The following is a 20,494-nucleotide window of genomic DNA, read 5'->3' as shown; positions in this document are numbered from 1 at the left end:
GTGTCAATTAGAGTAAAATCTCACAGTGAAATGTTTTTTTCCATCCCTAACTTGTTGTAGGTCTGCCCTAGACAGGGAGGGTGTGTATCTCTGCTCATGGTCCCCACAAGGAGCTCTGTGCAGCTCCAGACCACCTTGAGGAGAAGGCTTGGGCATGTGTTGGGAAAGGGGAGCAGGAACAATATTGGGTTATTGCCAGAACGTGCACATAGCTCTCCTGTGGTCTCCCCATCACAGTGCAGTGGCTTCTCCCCTCTTTAAACACATCAAGAGAAAAGGCACAGGCAGTCTGTCGCACTGACCTTGTGACAAGGTAGAGTCGCCATATGGTGCCACCATATGGGAAATGCATGCTGAGCTGTGACTCTCCAGGCCTGCCTCCTCCTGCTGCTGCATTTCCGTGGCTACAACTTTCCTTTCCTTTTGTCTTCCCACCGTAAGAAGGGAGTAGATGGAGAGAACCCCTGGGAAGTTTTGTCCCTTTCGCATGCCTGGCTGCAATCCCTCCCTGCCTTGTTTGTGTTCAGAGGCATCACATCATGTGTGTGCCTCTTAGTGGGACACCTATGTTGGTCTGATGGTATTTCTGGCTAGTTAGCAGCACATGGTGCATGGCAAGTGCTGATGCCATCCATGTGCTATAGGTATAGGAGAGTCCCAGTCACCACGCACTCATAGCTCATCACAGGAGCACAGCACACTCATAGCACAGCCCCAGGAGCACACTAGCAATATCCCAAATGTGTCTTACTCCTGGCAAAACTTTACTTGTTCTTCATGGCTTTTCAATTGTTAGGATGAAAAAAAACCAAAAGGGGCAGCAGCTTCAGCTGCCTGTTGTCTGTAGGCTCAAGTGGTGCAATGGGAACACTGTGGCTTTGCAGTGACCAATTTTTCTAGGACTAGTCTGGCTTGGTGGAACACTTCCTAAAAGGCTAAAGTTGTTTCATGTATCTCTAAGTCCTGTGGGTACAGGTGCCCAAGATCTTTCCAAATCAGTCCACATAAATGTTTTTTCTCCTTCCTGGTAGATATAAGATGTATTATAAACAGACAAAAACTGTCAGTGATTCATTCAATGGAATATGTGTCAGATGTCCCAGTTCCCACTGCTAAGGTCTGGGTGGTGGCATGTCCCAGCAACCAACATTCCCAGCCAGGAAGCTGCCCCTCAAACCACACTGCCACTACACCACCTCCTCCCAGAGGGCTGCCTTTTGGGGGGGTCCTGAGAGGTCCTGGAGGTGCAGGAAAGGAAATGTGCATATCTGTACCATGCTCCTGGAGGAGGAGGGTGGTGTAAAATGAGAGCTGAGCAGTCGTGGAGGGTCACTTCACTACCCCCTCCATTGTCACCATGAGCAATACTGGACAAATGTTCTGGCAAGTGATAAATTGTTTTACAGCTCAGCCCTGTTGCATTCCCACCCTTTTTCCCTGTGAGCTGACGTCTGCCTACACAGATGCTCCCCAACCAGCCTGAGTGCCCTCTTCATTGCATGCTGATGGGATGGTGAGGTTGTTGTGATGAACAATTTCCTCCTCTTGAATTAACAGATTCTCTTGCATGTAGGCAGAGAGCAGTGTGATGCTGTGTGACTGAAGTCCCTGCTCACAGTTCATGAATAATAAAAACTGCCAAAGCTCACAGCCCCCAAACCGTGTTTGGTGAGGCCATCAGCACACATTCACACAGCCAGCATCTGCAGTGGTGTGAAATGTGACAGCCCTGTGCTGATCTCCAGCCAGAGTTACACTCTCCACATCCAAGATGGAGGAAGGGGTGGTGCAGGACGGTCTACCTCCTCCAGCACAATGACTTCTGGCTTGGCTCTCTATGGACTACTTAGTAAAAGAAAACAAAATAGTACCCTCTGGGTGGAGGAGGGATGGACCAAGTAGCAGTTTATAGCATTAGCATTTTTCTCCTGCTCTGGAGGACTAGCTATTACTTGTTTTATCAGGACTATAGAATGGGGCTATAAGGTAGCCCTAGAGATCCTTCACCATGAGCAGTCCCTGCAAGAACAGGCATTTCCCAGGAGGAGCTTGGGAAGGGATAGGGGAAGGGCCTGGCTTTGAAATTTTTTCTTTTTAATTAAACAAGAGTCTTAATAAACCTGGAAATCCCCCTTTTAAATGTGATATAGTAGTCTCTTCCAGGCCCTCAAGCCCTCAGGGAGGATATCATAGGAAGTGAGATTAAATGCACTTGAAGTTGAAGGACCAGAGAGCTGGGGACCCAAGGCTTGTCTGCACTTGTGCAAGCCAAAGCACCTACTGAAGGAACTATTTTGAAAATAAGCCCATAGAGGAACAGTCTCTTTTTCAGAGGGGGCCAACCTTTCCCAGGAATGTGAGCTAAATAAAAGATGACTCTGTCCATACCTAGAAGGGGTTGCTGGGGGTGCAGGTTGCAAAGCTAGCGGCAAGGCAGTTTGTGTTGCAAGAGTTCCTGTGTATTTGCCATATCTGTGGAGGAAATCAGAAATCAGCTCTGTCACCCCACAGGCTCTTTTCTGCCAGTAGGAAACTGTGGCAAAGACTCATACTGCAAGCAGCAGCCTTGTGTTGGGAAGAGTTTCCAAGACAAAGCTGACTTAAGAGAAACAAAGGCACTGCACTCCTTCAGCTGTGTGTTTGACAATACTATCACAAACCATCACCCAGGTCCTGCTGGTCTCAGGACAAAGGTGAGCAAATGCATGGCAGGTTATCATCCATTTTTTTTCAACTCTTCTGGTTTTAAAACTGAATGGCATTTACTTCATCTTAAATATAGCTGTATTTTATGGAGTTAGCATTTGATACCTTCTCCCTCTGCCTGTGAAATACAGGGGTGGAACAACAGGGACCTGCTGGAGAGAATCCAACAGAGAGCCATGAGCATGATTAAGGAACTTGAGCATCTCCCCTGTGAAGAGAGACTGAGAGCCCTGGGGCTGTTTGGTCTTGAGAAGAGAAAACTGAGAGGGGATCTGATCAATGTCTATAAATATCTGAGGGGTGGGTGTCAAGTGGAGGGGGCCAGGCTCTTTTTGGTGCTGTGCAGTAACAAGGCAAGGAACAATGGGTTCAAACTTGAACATAGATTTCACCTCAACATGAGAAAAATCTTCTCTACAGTGAGGGTGACAGAGCACTGGAACAGGCTGCCCACTGAGATTGTGAAGTCTCCTTCCCTGGAGACATTCAAAATCCGCTTGGATGCATTCCTGTGCAGTCTACCCTAAGTGATCCTGCTCTGGCAGAGTGGTTGGACTCAATGATCTCTGGAGGTCCCTTCCAACCTCTAATGTTCTGTGATTCTGTGATAGTCCTACTGGCACAAACAGTTTGGTGCACAAAATGAAACCTGTGACGTTCTGTCGGTGGTAACAGTGGTGAGGAAGATTTATTTTACAAAGATGCTCGAGTGAGCTATGCCATCAAAAGGATACAAAGTTGAAGCCACATCCTGCCGACTTGGCTAATCCATAAAAGAGCTTTCAGTGTTTTCCCTTGGAGTAACAGCTTTAAATTTTAATAAGCTGCAGTGTACTTTCACCGGATGTCATAAGCTGATACAAAGTTGAAATGGGGTTAAGTAAGTAGGAGCCTAGGAGAAACTAACATAAAAGACGTAGATTATTTCCTCTCTTTTACAATTTTATTTCACTAGGTTTGTTTTGAGGGGAAAAAAAATATTTAATTCAAATTATTTTTTTTTCTTCTCTGATTCAGATGGCAGGGGAAGGAGGCAATACGTGATGTAACCACAGACTAACTTCAGCACAAAGGATATCCAGTAGAGAGAAATTAATCAAGTTATTAATTTAGGTTATTTTGTCATTTAAAAGGTTTTAGCATAGTTAGCAAATCACACAGTTGTGTGCCTCAGCATGATCCGCACAAGCCTGTAAAAAAAAAAAAAAAAAAAAAAAGGATTTGTAGGAAGACTCCTTGGAAGGTCATCCAGCCCACCCCTACTCCAGGGCAGGATCGACTTTGTGTAAGTCTTTCCGGGCAGACTTTTGTTCAGTCTATTCTTGGAGCCCTCAGCAGCAGAGACTCACAGCCTGCTGTGCTGAGTGACCCCAGCACTAGTGCTCACTGCCATTGAGAAGCTTCCCTCCACCTACAGCAGATGTGCCTTCCTTCACTTTAAGCCCATCACCCCTTGTGTTACCACCAGTGAAAGAGGAGGTCTGCTTTATCTCCTTCCTCTTCACAGCTCCAGGTGGTCTGTTTGCAGCCTACCATCACCACAGCCTCCCCCAGCCCACCCGCTCCAGCTGCTTCCTTCCTCCCCACAGCTGCCTTCTAGATACCCTTCAGCAGACCCAAATGCCATCCAGAAATACCATCCAGGGTGATGTCCAGAAGGTAGACCAACCAAAACCTAGATCTACTTTTTGTTTTCTCATTGCAAAGGTGGGGTGAAGAGCTTTTCAGGCATCAGATGTGCCATGCCATGCTTGTGCTGGAGTAGAGGTTTGTAGCCTGCATCATGACCCACTGGTCTTCCTGCCTGTGCTATGCCTGGGCACTCCCAAGAACAAGCAGGGGCTGTGCAGTGGATTGGGCTTTTTTTCTGCTACTGGCGATGCTATAGAAAACAGAGGTGTAATTTTTTTTTACTGGATGTGTTTGTTTGTTTATTTCTGTGCAGCCCACAGAAATTACTCCAAAGCTGTCTCAGCTAAAAGCATGAGTTGTTCTGGTTTGAGCTCAAAAAGTCATTTCTGTACTTGGGAGCTGTACTCAGTGGAGGGGGGCATAGGAACACACCCTGTGCAGTGGATTATATTCATGTGATTATACCTGCTAGGCAACAACCTGGTGCTTCAGAAATGAGTCAGTCAGAAAGACCAAGAGGGAATCAGATTCAGTAACAGTAAGATTTTCTTACAAAAGATCTGGACCAAAGTAACCAGCATTTCTCCAAGAGATGCTTGTCCTGATAGTTCAACAGCATGTGGGGACCTACCAGAAAGCTGGTGAGAGACTTTTTAGGGTGTCAGGTAATGACAGGACTAAGGGGAATGGAACAAAACTAGAAATGGATAGATTCAGATTGGATATTAGGAAGAAATTCTTCACCATGAGGGTGGTGAGACACTGGAACAGTTTGTCCACGGAGGTGGTAGAAGCCTCATCCCAGGAGGTTTTTAAGGCCAGGCTGGATGTGGCTCTGAGCAACCTGATCTAGTGTGAGGTGTTCCTGCCCAAGGCAGGGGGGTTGGAACTAGATGATCCTTGAGGTCCCTTCCAACCATAACAATTCCTTTGATTCTATGTGTAAGAATATTTTACACCATTTGATAGCTCCTGACTGTCTAAAGAAGCAGTAATCACTAGGATTCACAGCACAAGAGGCTGGTTGGGTACCTGTGGGCAGGAATAGCTGGGAAATGTGAGTGAAAACCTAACCTGAGAGTAGTTATGATAGAGGGAGGATATCTGCCAGTGCAGAATAGGAGCAGATTCCTGGGAAATACATCCAGGAAAAGGGAAGAGGCAGGACAAGAAGAAGAGAAATGCGTGCAGGGAACCAGCAGCAGGAAAAGGAAAGAACAAATGAGAACTGGCAAGTTGATAAAAGAACAAAGGGCCTTTGTCTCACATTAATGGCAGCTAACTACACAAATCATTTTCCCCGTGTAAACAAATGACTGCAGCTACTCCAGCACTAGGACATGGTTGCAGTTGGGAAGATGGGTTCTTTATGTTCATAACTTTCACATGACACATGCTCCATCAATATGGCTTGTGATGCTCTGGGCCATGTCAGGCAAGCAGAAACACTGAAACTTGATTATGCAGATAGCTGGAATCCCTGTTTTAAAAATTGCCCATCCATCTGTATGTGGGAGTAAGTCATCAGCTGGTGGAACAGAAAGAACAGTGGCTTCTAAAAGGAGATGGGAGGTTTGGTTTATTCCTCTTTCACTCCTGACAGCAGCTGTTGACAACAGCTTGCAGCAGTTGGTGGAGTCACGTAGGCATGAGTCAGGTAAAAACCAGATGTAAGTCTGAGATTCCCTTTCAGCCTGATTTTCAGAAATGCTGAGCGCAGGCACCTCACGTTCAAGCCAACGCACTGCTCAGCTTCATTCTGTTTACAGCAGCAGAGCTGGGAGTATAAACCAGATCTGAGAGAACCAGGGCTACAATAAACTGAGATTTGGATGGCTCTTCCTAATTGTGTAAGTCATGGCACACGTTAGGCTGTAATTCTTTGGGAATGGTCACTTATGATTATGGATTTGTACAGAATGTAAATTTAAAGTGAAAAATGAATGAACTCTTTTTATTGAAAAGGCCTGAGCAGTTACCAATCTTTTTATTAGCTTCCTGGGGGAAGAAAAATTATTCCAGCTTGACATCAAATCATGTCTATGGGGCCACAGAGTCAGGCAGAGAGTTGTCCTGACGCAAAGTCTGTCTGACACTGCTTTTCACCATCTAGAGTAAGCTTTTAGCCATGGATTATTCCGTTGACCCAGATAAATTTATAAGGAGGTTCATGGTCTGATCTGTTCTGTTAGACCTTATCTCAACAATGACCAAGCCATGACACCAATGAGGGTCTCAGCTTGACAATCTCCTACTGCCACTGCTCAGTGTTCCTTAACCCTGGCTATAAATTTACCTGCCTTCCAGCTCTGCATTTACTGGCACAAACTTATCTCATTGCTTGTGCTGTAAGTGTTTTGACATCAGCCACTCCAAATTTAGAAACTGATGTTGTGGAAAATTTAATAACATTAAAGAAATGCCAACCCATCTTCTCTGCTGTCTCGTGCTATGTTTTGTTCATCTGAGGAATTTCTGCATTTCACAACTGGCCGGAGGATAAGGGCTCAGGATTGTGCCCCAGCAGGGGTATGATGCAGCTCAAGCCTCGGACTAGGACTCCATGGCATTTAGGTTATTCTCTATACCACCTCCCTGACCCATCTCCTATGTGACTCCTATGATCTGCCTTCGCCCCCAGTCTCCTTTCCAGCAGCCAGTTTGATGACTCTGTCTCACCTTTGGTCTTGCTGAGGTTTGGAGTTAACCCTTGGGGGAGAAAAGCACGCTTGTAGCACCCAGCACAAGATGTCCCTTGTCTCAGCTCAGGCAACTTGAGCTTTAGAAACTTGGCTGATCCTGCCTCTTTTGCTTCCCAAGAAATGGAATTCATTTATTCAACTAAGCCCCTGCTTAAAGCTCCTTTTGAGTTTTATTCTCTCTAAAAGGCAACATTTTTCTCATGAGTAATACTCTCTGGATGTTACCCCACAGGTGCTGTACCCTGGGAGCTATTATGAGGGATGTGGGTCCATCTGTGCCCCTCCATAAGCTGGGGCCACCCTTCACAGCTGCAGCAAGAAAGTTTCCCTTTGCAGCACTGAGAACAGGCAGAAACAAAGAACCCGGAGGAGGTGGGGAGGGGAGAAGGGAAGAATGAGCTAGGTTAGGGAAATACAGCCTGGAAGAAAAGGAAAGGACCAGCTGATTTGAAAGCCCCGATAAAAGCCCGAGACAAAGGACGAAAGAGCCTGGGAGATTATCTAGGGGAAGCGGGAGGAGGAGCAGAAAGATGCAGCAGGACCTAAATGGGAATGATGTCAAGTGCTGCATGGAGGAGGGGAGTTTCCTACCTAAAGCGGAGAGTGGTTTAAGTTACTCAACCACCTCCATTTACAGGAATCGAGCCCCTTTCTCCCTTCTGGCTCGGAGCACTAAACAAACGAAGGAACTGCTTTATCAGGGGAAAAGTATCCCATGCCCATTCTACAGCCCTGACAGCATCAGCCCCGATTGCTCATCTGTTTCCAAGTGCATCCGAGTCATTTCGCTGGTGGGCAGAGAAGTCAGGGACACTCTGCGTCCAGCACCCTGCAGCGGAGGAAGCATTAGTCCTGCTGCTGTTAGCCTTGTTATTTTCTTCTAATAAAAAGGTGGTCATGACTCACTCAATTTAGAAACAAAAGAGAGCTGTAATCTACTGAAAGGCAGTTGTTTGGATGCTCAGCGTTAGGTGTCTAAAAGGAGGAAGGTCAGTTGCAGGTCAGGTCCGGGTATGTACACCCTGCCACCAGTACATGCCAAACTTCAGGAGTTCCCCAGAGAGCTGATTTTTTGGGCTGGCATGGTGTGCCCCCCTCCTTCAGACTAGCACTTCAGCCAGGAGGAGTGGTGGAGGGGAAAGCTCTCTTTCCCACCCCTCCATATTTCACTTGGGTTTCCTGAGAGGAAATTATGCTCTCGTGTGACCATGCTGGCCCCCTCCTTCCTCCCAGGGGCAAGGAGCGGACTAGCATCTGCCCGCAGCCCCTCTGCCCCTCCCTGTGTCGCACTGGGACCAGTTCATCAGCCGGGCTCCTGCTGGGGTCAGGCTCCGAGAGAGCCAGGCTGCTTCTCTGGGAGGAAAAAGCAGCTCCTGAGGCTGAGGTCTGTGAGACAGGAAAGGCAGGTCGTGCTCAGGTGCTGTGTAAGTGGCTGGGAATAAGGAACTGTGCCCCGTCTGTGCCAGAGTCCCCATCTAGTGAAAAATAAAGGGGAGGAATCATCCTGCCCCTAGGGTGAAGGGAAATTTGTCAGCATGGCTGTGGCAATCATATCCCTCATGGTGAGGACCCAGTTCTGGCAGGGATCACGCTGGCACATGGGGATGCCATGAAGCTCCAGCGATGCCCTTCCAAGACAGGTGCAGAAGGAGAGAAGCAGCTGGGCTGCCATGACAGTAGTGGCCAGGTGAAGACAACACCCATGCTAAAACACTCTGTGAACATCTGCCCCTACCCACAAGCTATTTCTATTTTTGTTGTCTCATACTCAGACTGACTCAGAGAAGGGGAGTGAGAGGGGTCCGGTTAGGAGCCAGCCAGGGCCTGCAGGGGGTTTGAAAGAGGAAGAGGAGGAGGAGGAGGAGATGCTTCAAAACTAGTAGTTGCTATTCTTTCAATCAGCATGAATCTTTTCCTCGCACGGTCTCTTTCACACTTCTGTTTCAGCTGCAGGCAAAATGAGGCAGGGCTGGCACTTCCTGCCCACTGTTGAGGTGAACATACTTTCAGGGCACCATCAGAATAAATGACACCCTGCTCTTAGAGAGTTCCACTGTGTAATCTGCCCAGGCTGTCATGAGCTTGACTGGCCCTCATCCTTTTGCCTAACTTCTTCCAGGAATTTCCAGATCTCTTTATGGCCTCTTTGCAAAACTTATCTACAAGGAAAGGGCAAGTGTCAAATTTCCTAATTTTTGTGCATCTTAATGCTGTGCCTCAGGCACAGACTGAAATCTGTAGTGCAAGTTTCACAGGTCCTTGGGGCACAGTCTTGCAACCTCAAAATTTGCCACAGGGAAAGGGACATCAGACCCCTCCTAAACAGCCATGCCAGAATTTTTTCTGTTGCAGGTGGCCTTCACCATCCCTGACTGCCCCCTCCAGAGCATTCATTAATTCTGCAAAAATGGCAGATCTTGCTTCTTCCCAAGCTGTTATTCCTTGTTGCCTCCTTTGCTGCCAGGCTGCAAACCTCCGGCCAGGTAACCACATCCTGGGAGCAGTTCCCCAGGCAGGGAAAATGAGGGGAACTGAAACCCCCTTTGCATCCTGGTGTGAGAAACCTGCCCGAGCGCTGCCCTTCCTTCCTCCCCTTCCTCCTCCTCCTCCTCCTCCTCCTCCGGCACGCTTCCCAGCTCTGCGTGCTGACTGGGGAGGGGGAACGGTGATGCTAGGCTGAGCCTCAGGCCGATGACTGGAGAATTTTTGCGGCGTTTTTCAGCTTCCTCTGCCTCCGAGCCTGACTAAGGCGACCTGCGCGGCCCGGCCCCCTCCCGCTAGCGGGGAGGGAGGGGATCCCCGGCGAGGGGCGGTGCGGCGGCCGGCGCGGGGCGGGGGATGCCCATGTTTGGCGGGCGGGCGCGTCGCTCCCGTATATGGGCAGTGTCGTCAGCGCCCGGCCTCCCATTCATAAAGCGCCCGGCGGTGGCAGGCGGGATTCCCTGCCCGGGCTCGGCGCTGCAGCGGTGCCTTCGGTCCTTCCGTCGCGCTGCCGGCCGAGCCCCCGCGGCTTCAGCGCTCGCACCAGGACTCTTCGGCGGGCACCCTCCCGCCGCTCTGCTCGCTCTTTGTCCCGGCTACGTCCGGGAGCAACCTACGGCCGACATGAAAGTCACGTCCCTCGACTGCCGCCAGCTTAGGAAGCTCCTGCGGAAGGAGCCCTCCCGCTGCCTGGTGCTGGACTGCCGGCCCTACCTGTCCTACTCGGCCTCCTGCCTCCGCGGCTCGCTTAACGTCAACCTCAACTCGGTGGTGATGCGGCGGGCTCGCGGCGGGGCCGTGCCGCTCCACTTCGTGGTGCCCGACGCGGCGGCCCGAGCCCGGCTGCTGCTGAGCAGCGAGGCGACGGCTGGGAGCGCCCGCCTGGCAGCCGTGGTGGTGCTGGACCAGGGTACGGGGCACTGGCAGAAGTTGAAGAAGGACAGCACGGCCCAGATCGTCCTCAACGCTCTGCTCTCCAGCCTGCCGGAGGCCGGGACCAGGGTTTGCTTCCTGAAAGGTGAGAGAAGTGCCTGGGCAAGGGGCGCAGGGGTTGGGGAGAGCGGTGCATAGCTTTCCTCAAAGGCCCCCTGGGTGGCTGCAGTCCCGTAGCGCTTCCGACCCCTCTCCTCCGGCACCACCGGCCCGCAGTTAACCTGATTATTGGTGTAGGGCAGAGAGGTAACGCCGGGATTTCGCTTCTTTTCCACCCACTAGAGCTAAATCCCGGATAGACTCTGTGGGCTGAGCCCAGATGCCTTTCCGCTCACCCCCGCCGCGCGTTAAAGAGGCTGATGGAAAGCAAAGAATATTAGGGAGGAAGAGCAACAGTTGCAGATTATCAAAGGGAGAATGGGAGAAGGGAGATCGGGTCTGCGTATAAATTTAAAATCAGCCCCGCGGGTCAGAGGAGAGCCGACGCCACCGCTCATCCGTCTCCCTCCGGTGACACGGGGAGGCATGTCTTGGGCGCTCGAAACCCGAGGATCGGTGCCCGAGGGAGAGCTTTATCTCTCCGTCGGGTACATCGATGGTGGCAGGGAAAATCCACAGCCGATACTCTAGGGCTTGTAACTGGACAGAAACACCTCCTCCCCTTACGTGTGTTATAGACCTTTGGTTGCACTTCTTTGTTGTTCTCCCGCGTAATCCGGGGACAATAAAATGATTGGTTAAAAAAAAAAAAAAAGAAAGGGCGGCCTGCTCCCTCTCTGTCCTCCCATCCCTGCTTCCACTCCATTTCACCTGGCAGTGCCTTTGTCTTTTTGCCCTCTCTGTTTTCTGAGCCTCTTTAGTGCCTCTCCCTGAAGCAGCGCTCAGCTGGCTGCCGGGGCCGCGGGGCTCTCCGGAGCGAGGAACGCCGAAACAGGAGTTCCGAAACACTCCCCTTGCCATATCCTGAGGTCATGGGGAGGCCATAAATGGAGGAGAAAACTAGGAGCTATTTCCTGAATAAACTCTGCCCCTTTGTCTTCACCGGCCCTAGTTAATTGACTTTTATTGAGATTTTATCACACTGATCTTCGTCCTAATCTGCTTCCACTTTGTCACCTAGAATGAACAGTGCCCGGAGGGCATCCCAGCCAAGTAGAGGCACCGCCAACTTGGTATTGCCCAGTATTAAGGGGGATGGAAGTTTGCCACCACCTTGAGTCTGTCTGGGTACCTCCAGCCTGCCCTGGGGTCTGACAGTTGCCCTCAAGGCACAATTCTGCTGCAGGGCAGGGAAACTTGCTCTGTGCTGGGCCACGCAAATCCTTGGGGACCCCGTTAAAGTGGAGATGAACATCTTCCAGGGACACGCTATGAAGCTGTGACAAAGCAAGGGCTGTAGTAAGGTTTGCTGACTCTCAGTCTGCTCTTTTAGCCACAAAATCGTCCATCCCTCTATCGTGTACCGGCCCCACACTTTGAAGCGGTGCTTGTGGCTGTGGGCAGTTTATCTGGGTGGGGTGCCTTGTACCTTCTGTATATTGCAAAGTGCCTTATCTGAAAGCCTGTCGGTTTGAGGCTAAAAAGATTCTCCCTTAGTGGATGAGAAAGTTTCCTCCTTTTCCTGCTTCTGTTCTCCTTTGCTGGAAGTGATGCGAGTCGCAGGATCAGGCCCGTGAAGTCTGCAGCTCTGTTTCAGATCCTGCGTGACCCGAGGGGCCAGTGACTCAGTGGGCAGCGCTGCTGATTCACTGGGGCCACGGACCCCCAGGAAGCTGTTGTGATCTGGACAAAGATCTCTGGGACAGTGGGGATATAGGGATATAAATCACCCTGAAGCACTGGGCACTTTCAGAAGAAAGGGTCACTTGGGAGTCTGTAGCATCGGCTTTGCAATAATGGGCTGTAAAAACACCCGGAGGGGAAAAAAAAGAAAAAACAACAATAACAAAACAAAACCACCAACAAAAAAAAACCACCCAGCACTTTGAGGTTCCCTTTTTATTCCTGTTCTCCCTAGGTGTGGGGGAGTGGGGAGGGGGTGTTAGTCTTGACTCAGAAATTGCAGTGATAAGATATGAACAGGTCATTCCAACCTCACCAGGTTGCCAAGCATCCTGGAGATCTGGCCCCAGGAAGGGCAGATAGCACAGAGCAATTGCTTGCCAAGCTGCATGTCAGACACTGTTTCTTCCTTCGCTTTTTGGCTTCCAGGGGTTGTGTCACATTTTTTCTCTGTGTAGGTGCCGTTTCATTCTGGGTGAGCTCAGCCCCAGCACGGTGAGAGTGGTTGTGTGGCACGGGAAGAGCTTGCAACAACCCATCCTCCCCTGGCACTGACAAGGGTTCTATTATTTATTGATTAAAACCAAAGCACAGCCCAGCTCTGTGATGAGCAATCGAGTATGTGCAGAAATGACCTCAGGGAAGCTAGGTTGAGTGGGGAGGGGGAAGAGAGGAGATTGCTGCAGGATGGGATGAGAAGATGACTCACTGTAAGAATGGCCTGCAAATATCCTGATCCCCAAGGCTCATAATTAACCATTCACCAGCTGCATGCATTAGCTGCTCCAGAGACATGAGACATGCGTGGCTGTTCAAACTCACATGCTGGCTTGGCTTGAGCAGGTTTCTGTGCTCATTCAAGAGTAAAAGTAACAATGCTGGGCAGGGTGTAAATGAGCATAATGTCTATTTATATAATCTGGACGTATTTTTCCTATGCGATGGCAGTGGCTGGGGGGCAGGGGCGAGGTAAGGTCAACTATGCAAAACAAGAGGATTTGGAAGTCCACCCCACAAAGGGCAGCTGGAGATCAGAAGAGCAGAGGAGTCTGGAGAGCTGTTTGTGTTTGTTGGCTTTTCACACTGCTAGTTGTTAGGGATATCACTTTATCAACCCAGTTGTTGTGGATATCATTTTATCAACCCCCACTTATAGTCTCCACAGTCACTTGGCTGCTTGACCCACTGCCTCACACTGTGAGTTCTGGGGTGAGCTGCTGAATGTGACTGGGGCCCAGGGAGCGGGACGAAAGGTGCAGTTGCTGAGTGCCAGTTGATTACAAAGTCATCTTCCTGTTCTCCGTCATGGAAAACAGATTTCCCTCACTCTCAGTGGGCTTTGGATCGTGCTGTCCGCTTGCAACATGAGGACCCTACGGCTGGACTGTGTGGGCAACAGTAGCACGTCATGAATTCGAGCACATATCTGCTCAAACATTGCAAACAAATGAGACACCAGCCTTTCAGAGTTGAAATGTCACAGGTACCAGGCAGCTCTGGCAGCCAGCGTTGCGGGGGCCCTGTGGCTGCTCAGATCTTCAGCACTTCCTTTGTTTTGAAACCCTTCCTTGCACCCAGGCACCCACGCTGATGCCACTTATCAGGGTGAAACTGCTGCAGGTGAATGAATGGCATGGGAGGGTTTGCTTCCCAGCCTTGTTTACTCGAGGACCGCACTCTGAAGGATTATTGAATTTAACTGTTCAAGAGCTTTCACCATTCGTTCCCATTCTGAAAAAGCACAGGTGGTAAGACACGTGGCACACCACTGGCCTTTCCAGGCTGCTAACACTACCTGCCTTATTCACATTCGTTTTGGATACCGTGTGCTTCCGTGCAGCCTATTCCCAGCCTGCAAACAGGCAACGATTTAGCTGACGACAAACTTTGAGTAACAATGTAATAATAGGATTAATCCCTTTTCATTAGCAGCGCACTGAATGAAACAAATGTGCTACTTAACCATGCAGAATAGCTCATGTGGGGCTATTCAGTTGTCAAGCACTGTCACAGGATTTCATTAAGTTTTATAGTTGTTTTTTAATAGATTGGTCTCAGTGGGGCTGTCTTCCTTACCTCACTGTTTTGTGCATTGTGGTGATTAATGACATGGTTGCCAGCATCCTCCTCTTGTGCTTATGTCTATTCAACAATGCAAATAAAACATTTCTGATGTTGTCACAACATATATAATAATGACAAATTTAGAGAGGCTGGCTCCTGTCTATAGAAGTCTCTATCTCGACTGCTGGGAACAGAGCTCATATATAAAACCTGGAGGAGGGAGTTTAGTCCCTGCTGTACTGGAGTTAATGGTTGCTAGACTCAATGGAATTACAGTCATTAACAGTTTTAATCTGGATCCACCAGCTTTCGGCAAGTTAATAATTGTCAGCGGTATTGGAGATTTTTCCTCGGCTGCCTGAAGCCTTTTAAGCAAACCCATTTCCCCAGGGGAACACTATCCCTCGTTAATCCCCTGGGGCTGTTGCTGTGTGGCACTGTCCCACTGCATTTCAAGCTCTAGAGCTTGAAATTTCTCTTCCACTTTAATTAAACCATCTTTTGGAAGCACAAACATTCCGTTTTTTTTTTCCCTAGGAGGATATGAAACCTTTAACTCGCAATATCCTGAGTGCTGTGTGGATGGAAAACTCATTTCCCCGGAGAAGACTGAGGCAGAGAGAAACCTTGCCAGCCACTGTGAGAAGCAGAGTGCCAACCAGAAACCCGCTTATGATCAGGTGTGTGTCATGGCTGCAGCAGGTGACCTTCCCCTTGGGTTTCTCCCTCCTGCCCCTGAGCTCTGTTGGAGGCTGGCAGGGTGCTGGTGGCCCCTGTGCTTGTACAAGCTGCCAATGTGTTGTCACAGTCCAGGCTGGCAGCCTGCATGTCAAATAAGACATTCTCTGTGTGTTGCTGGTCAGCATCACCTCAACCTGGCTTCAAAATTAGGCAACAGAAGGAGGGAAACTGCCCTGTCTAGCCCCAAAATCGTATTTGCAACTTGTCTTTATCAGACAGCCAGGCAGCGTGAGCTGTAAGCAGCTCATGCCTCCCCAAGAGACTAAAAACGAGCAGGTGAGAAGCTGCCAAGAGTGTCATTTTTCCAGCAGATGAAGGAGCACGCTTTGCCCATGCCTCCTCTGAGACCTCACGAAGAGATCTGAGGCTGGCAGAGGGAGCCGGGTCCACTTCTGAGCAGCATCAGCATCGGCTCTTGAGAGCTGCCCTTGGGCAAGGGCAGTGAGGTTTTCACAGGGGAAATTGTCACAGCCTTTTGCCCCCCAGCCTGGGGAATACACGTGCTCCGAGACGTCACGCTGCGGTCAGGCCGCTTCCGCCAGGGCTGCGTTTCCGGGTGCTGGGGGAACTCCCAGGTGATGCCCCTCAGCTCCCCGGGGAGCACCCCCTGCCACCCCGACTGGCTTCCGGCAGCCCCTGCTATGTGGGGACCTGCCAGGCAGGCAGCTCAGTGAGGCGGAAAGCTGGTTTCTCACAGCTGGGGGCTGGCAGCAGCTCTCGTGCATCATGGAAAGTTACCTGTGATCTCTGAAAGCCTGCTGCCAGGTGGTAGCTTTCTGTTCTTTTGTGGTCTTGTCACCCAGCCTTTCCCTGAGCTGAGAAAGGAGGAACCAAGATGACATCTTGGGGTGGGTGACGCAGAAGGTGCTGCACCCCAGGAAGGTGTGGGGAGGAACAGGGAGCCTTGCTTCAATATTTTTTGTTTTCCCTCAGCTTTGGAAGTGTGAGCAGAGGGGGAGAACCCTGAGCTGACTTAAGGCAGCCTCTTCCTCCCTGCCTCACGTGCATTTTGGTAAAGCCTTGGAGAGGAAGTGCCTTACATACGAAAGGTGCACCCCAAGAGACAGTGTTTTAAAACCGGAAATGCCCTGCACATGAGTGGACTGGATCTCACTTTGTACCTTGAAGATGTAGACAAGAAAATGAAAACCTTTTTCTTGTGTGGGTTTTGCCTTTGCAGTGATTCACTGACTGGCAGCACTAGGATCCAAAAACCAGCAAGGGAGGGACTAGGCACCAACATACGTTCCAGGTTCCTTTGCCTCTTGTGTGTCAGGACTCGGATATCCCTGAAAAGGAATTACATGTTTCTGCTCCTTTTCTTTTTCCCAGGGTGGTCCAGTTGAAATCCTGCCTTTTCTCTACCTTGGTAGTGCTTATCATGCTTCCAAGTGTGAGTTTCTTGCCAATCTGCATATCACAGCCCTCCTCAATGTCTCCAGGAAAAGCTCAGAGTCCTTCAAAGACCAGTATTGCTACAAGTGGATCCCAGTGGAGGACAGTCACACAGCAGACATCAGCTCACACTTCCAGGAAGCCATTGACTTCATTGGTAGGTACAAATTAAGAGATTTCCAGATCTTCATGTTTTAAGTTATTTTTTTTGTGTGAGTTTTCTGTTCTTGTGTTATATATATACACATTGGTAGGAATGGCACATTATTTTCTCTATGCCCCCAGATGGCACAGCAGCAGTTTAGGCTCCCTCCTTTTCCCAATATCTCTCCTGGCAAAGTGTTTTCTGTGAGGAAGAAAAATGGACCTTCAGAGCAAGGTCTCTGTCCTTCTCTCCAGGCTGGGAGGCTGACTCCTCTTTAGTGCCATCAGACAGACAAGGCCAATGAGCTGGTTAGCTTTATTTTCTTTTCAAAGCAAGTGTAGGTGTAACTTCAGCATGACAGGGAGCAAAGAAATGTGGACAAACTCCAACAAAGTCTATTGATTTTTTTTTTTTTTTAATTTTGTGAAGGGAAAAAATATATTGGTTCCTTGGATTTGCATGCCCGACCCTGTAAAATCCAGGAAAAGCAGACAGCTTATTGCCTTGTTGTGCTGAAATATCCCAAAGCCAGGGAGTCAGAAATCCAGCAGAACTCTTTCCACTTCTCCTTTGCTCTCCCACTCTTTACTCAAACACTCCAATAAATTTTGGGGCATCCCCTCCAAAATCTTCCTGGGCTGAGCAGGTGAGCATCACACTGGCCATGCCCGTTACTGCATGGGAGAAGTTTCTCCCTGAGAGGCACAGGGTGATTTAGGGAGATAGAGCAGCCTGACCCTGGGTGGAGATGGTGTTGAAATGGTTGCTGTAGCTCTCTGGGAGTGTTCAAGAGAGAAACAGAATTCTATCTCAATTACAGACTTGCTGGACTCATTGCGCAGCTGAGGCTGAGTCCCTCGATTGTGCAGGCAGAACTGTGAAAACTTGATGTAAGGGATACCCTCTAAGCCCTTTCCATTCCTGGTAAGGGACTTCTCACACCTTTCAGGGAACTGCTAGTTCACAGTGCTCTTCCACCTCATCCCAAACTCTTTCTGATAGTTGTTGAGTCACTTGGAAATTTCCCAGATTTTGAGGATGACTTCAGCTTGCTTGCTTGCTTGCTTTTTTTTTTTTAATTGGGTGTGTGGTGTAGATGCTGGGGATGAGTCAAATCCATGTCTCCCTTATTTTGTGCAGTAGTTAAATATAACTGGTTGTGGTGGCACTAGTCCCCTGGCAGACAATCGAAGACAGGCAAATGATAACTTGCTCAACTCTGAGTTGTTTCATTGAGCACTGTGCAAAATGCAGTTTTCCATAAATTGGGGCTTAAACATGTTGCTCAAGGCAATAGGGCAGAGAATGTCTATTTCTGAACTCTTTTTTTGTGTGTGGAAAAGGCTTATTTTAAGCACATTCTCTTTAATAACAATCATTGTGTTGTGTGAGTAACCACAGTGGCTCCTGTTGTGTAAAATGGGTGCTTTGCATAAGCCTTTTATATCCTGACTTAAGTCCAAGCATCTTTTAACCAAGCTGTAACTAGCAACTGTGTCCCAGTCCTTGTGTGCTTTGTGGTGAGGCCCCAGGGATTGAGCTCAGCATCTCCACCCAAGGGTACCCACCAAGGGTTCAGCTCCTGGTACCTCTGTTTGTTTGCTGCTAACTGGCCAACCCTGGGGGTTGCGTTTGGACTTCTGGTTTCCTATCAAAGCTGGTGAAAAGAAGGTATCCCTGCAGCTTTTGAAAGAGCTGATGGTGAGAGGTCTGGCCTGGCTGAGCTTGGGTCAGCACTTTGAATCACAAGCAGAGAAACACAGATACAGCAAGTACAGCAAACACAAGCATTGCCCAGGTAATTGGTGTCTATCTTACAATGTTCTGCAAACTCAGTTGATCTGAAAGAGAAATAGGCACATAGGAAGGAGACAGGAAAAGATTTTCCTAAAAAAATACAGAAATAACTAAATCAGGATCCATAGATTCTGAAACCATCACCAGCCCAGCTCCATCTCAGGCTGGGCTTTGTCCTCCTTCCCTTTCAATCTCAGCATTACTTTTGGTACCCAACAGAAGAACAAGCCTCTCTGTGCTGGTGGACTGGCTGCATGCCATGCTTTACCTCCAGTGCTGTGTGTTTCAGTGTCCTCTCCAACGACTCTTTTCCCCTAGATTATGTCAGGCGAGCAGGAGGCAAGATCCTGGTGCACTGCGAAGCAGGGATCTCGCGCTCTCCCACCATCTGCATGGCCTATCTCATGAAGACAAAGAAGTTCTGCCTGGAGGAAGCCTTCGATTACATCAAGCAACGCCGGAGCCTGATCTCACCCAACTTTGGTTTCATGGGCCAGTTGCTCCAGTACGAGTCGGAGATCTTGTCTTCCACTCCCAGTCCTGCTGTTGCCTCGTGCAAAAGAGAAGCCGCATCTTTCTTTGCGGAGGAACTGACATTAGGCAAAAACTTTGAAGGCTCGTGTTTTGCCTTTCCTACCTCAGTGCTAAGTTCTGTGCCCATCCACTCTCCTGTCCACCAGCTGAAACTCAGCCCCATGACGGCATCTTCGTCCTGCTGAACATCCTGGGGGAGACCAGAGCTGGTGAGGTCCTCTGATCCAAACTGTGACCCCTCAACAAGAACATTTCATGAACGTGCAATAGAGAAACTTCATCAACTTAGTCTGGGATGGAGAAGTTATCGTGGGTCATACTTCCCATATGCTGTGACTGTAAGACACAAGTGCTCAAAGTGTGGCAGGTTTTATGATCTTTTATTGTTTGTTTGTTTTTTAAGAAAAGAGAAAAGAAAAAAAGTGCTTTTTTTAAGGTTTTTAACCACAGAGTGTGCACCCACTACTGTATTTCCAGATTCCTGGGGAGCAATGAGAAATCCATTTAGTGTGTTCTCTGTTCCCATCTCCTTCCCTTCTTGTTTTTTAAAAGACCCTTATTTAAGTTTTCAAGCAATAAACAGCAGCAGCGGGGAAGAAAGCAAAATGAAAAGCACCACCTTTGCAGCCACAGAGATGGTGGGAGTAAATATTTGTTCTGCTTTTTCTTGGGCTTTCCTCCTCCTTTTCCTCTCCTGTGTCATGTTTCAGGGAGCAAAAGGCTAAGGTGGCAGAAGGGAGCTCCTTTCCCAGGACACTGTTACACAACCAGGTGAAAATCCCCTTTCCTGCTTCAGTCTCTGAAGTGTCAGGTATTGGCCACAGTGTAACTGGACACCAAACCATTGGGGGATCCATTCAGGTGTGGCATTTCCTGTACTTCCACATTTGCCTTTGTACTGGATGTTCTTTTAACTAAAGCAGGGGACTTAACCAAAGCTGTCAGGCTACCCTGCTGAGTTATTATCCTGCCATCTGTTATTTAAGAACAGCCCTAAAATACTTGAATGTCTCCACAATCCTCCCATCACATAACACTGTAACTGCTGGATTTTACACCAAAAAAAAAAACACCTGCTGACAAGCTTGCCTCCAAGCCAACTCTTCCTCCATCCCTCCCCAAGTGTTCCTGATGTGTATCATGTGTGGTCAAGTGGTCTTTCTCAATGTTATCTGGCTTGCTTTGTGTGTGTGGTCACCTCTAGCCAGGCTTTGTCTCCAAAACCCAGTTTCTCTCTTGCCTTGCTCACATTGGCTTCTGTGTCTGCAGGGAGTTCAGAATGAGCAACTCTTTGTATGTTGTCCATTTTATTTTTTTTTTTTTAATTGTATGTAATATGTATGGGAAATGGCAATAATTTCCAGGAGATCTCGTGAATGTGAAAGCAAACCTGTGATGGTTTTTATGGAGTGTAAAAAAAAAAAAATAAAGGAAAAAAAATAAAGGAAAGAAAGCTTTTGTTATACTTGAGCTGCAGAAGTGCTTTGGCAGAGTTTGGTGGCAGGAGAGGTCACATGAGAAAAATGCACTGGCCCCAAAGTGGTTATAAGGGGGTAGAAGAGAAGGGTAAGCATCGTTAAGC

The 20,494-nt window shown here is 48.8% G+C and overlaps 1 protein-coding gene across 1 annotated transcript; it reads left to right on the top strand.

The window, feature by feature from the left end:
• The first annotated feature begins 10,145 nt into the window (after window positions 1-10,145).
• DUSP5 (dual specificity phosphatase 5) lies at window positions 10,146-19,097 on the top strand. Its single transcript, XM_054382331.1, has 4 exons — window positions 10,146-10,539; window positions 14,838-14,980; window positions 16,374-16,593; window positions 18,697-19,097. The coding sequence occupies exons 1-4, from the start codon at window positions 10,146-10,148 to the stop codon at window positions 19,095-19,097; spliced, it is 1,158 nt and encodes a 385-aa protein (XP_054238306.1).
• The last annotated feature ends 1,397 nt before the right edge of the window (window positions 19,098-20,494 follow it).

Source organism: Indicator indicator, chromosome 7 (assembly GCF_027791375.1).
Source record: "Indicator indicator isolate 239-I01 chromosome 7, UM_Iind_1.1, whole genome shotgun sequence".
In the NCBI taxonomy this organism is placed as follows: domain Eukaryota; kingdom Metazoa; phylum Chordata; class Aves; order Piciformes; family Indicatoridae; genus Indicator; species Indicator indicator.
This window is presented reverse-complemented; position numbering and strand designations above follow the sequence as displayed.